The sequence below is a fragment of the Verticillium alfalfae genome, genomic scaffold (genome assembly GCF_000150825.1).
Source record: "Verticillium alfalfae VaMs.102 supercont1.1 genomic scaffold, whole genome shotgun sequence".
In the NCBI taxonomy this organism is placed as follows: domain Eukaryota; kingdom Fungi; phylum Ascomycota; class Sordariomycetes; order Glomerellales; family Plectosphaerellaceae; genus Verticillium; species Verticillium alfalfae.
Genome location: NW_003315038.1, coordinates 1,470,962 through 1,472,078, shown reverse-complemented (window position 1 = coordinate 1,472,078; position 1,117 = coordinate 1,470,962). Strand labels below are relative to the sequence as shown.

The 1,117-nt window shown below is 61.1% G+C and overlaps 1 protein-coding gene across 1 annotated transcript; it reads left to right on the top strand.

The window, feature by feature from the left end:
- Positions 1–143: 143 nt before the first annotated feature.
- Positions 144–746, top strand: VDBG_00454 (hypothetical protein; the record flags this gene model as incomplete). Its single annotated transcript, XM_003008727.1, has 1 exon — positions 144–746. One exon carries the CDS (start codon positions 150–152, stop codon positions 288–290), a length of 141 nt encoding a protein of 46 aa, XP_003008773.1.
- Between the last annotated feature and the right edge of the window lie 371 nt (positions 747–1,117).

Here is a 1,117-nt window from a genome sequence, read left to right as displayed (position 1 = left end):
CCGGCGGCCTTCTGGCTCTCAACGACAGCCTCGGGAACCTTGGCGTCGAGCGCGGCGGCGTTAACAGTCTGGGCACGTTGGCAGCGAGAGCGGCGGTGCTGGCCTCGGGAGTCACCGTGTTGATGGTGGTCGTGTCAATGCCGGCAGCAATGGCAGCAGCGGGCATGGGCAGGCTGGACTCGGGAATGTCGGCGCCGGTGGTGCTGGGCAGGGTAGAGTTTGCCTCGGTCAAGCCGGGCAGGCGGTCGCTCTTCTCGTACGACTCCTTGTCGAGAGTGACCTGGGAGTGAATATCACCAGCGTGGGTGGAAGGGGGGAGAGGCTCGCCGGGCGCAATGTTGGGCTGGGGCTTGGTCACATCGCTCGCAGGCAGAGGGTTGACGCTGATGGTCTTGTCGAGCTCGTCGACGGGCGTCTGGGGGAAGCCGCCAATGGCATGGACGGGGGTGGCCTTGGGCTCCTCCTCGCTCGCCTTGGAGTTCTCGAGAGGCACATCCTTGGCCAGGGCGGCCGTGGTAGACTCGGGAGTGGTGGTGTTCATGATGGCGGCGATGGGGTTCTCCTTCACAATCTGCTCGGGCGTCAGGAAGTTGTTTACGTTTCCCTCGTGATCAGGCTCTTGCGGGGCCGTGTGGTCGGTGATCCAGTTGTTGTCGACGACGAACTGGGAAAAATCAGGTCAGCAAGGGGGGGATGTTCTGAATGTGTTGTTATGAGATCAAAGGCAGAACAGCCGAATAAGTGAGGTCAGAATGAAGCAAGGTCCTAGAAAGACGACGAGTAGGGATGACGCGGCGCGGAATGGCTGGGTTAAATGCAGAGGTCTCGTGTTGACGGCGTGGTGTCTGCAGGGGCCTTGCGTCGCTCCACAGAATTGGCGAATCTGGATAATCTTGGTTTGCGGTCGCTTGCTGGTTGCCTTGGGATCTGTCTGTCTTCGTGGAGCTTCTCACCGCTTCGACACTAGCCGCAATCTCCCAGGGTTGGAGCCGATTGAGGGGTTGCGTCATAAGCGGACCGGGATGTTCGGTCAGACGCATCAGACGCAAGCAGTCAGGCGGCCAAGCCCGCCCCTGGCCCTGGCGTTTCTAGTTTCTAACCCTGCGTGCCTGGATGG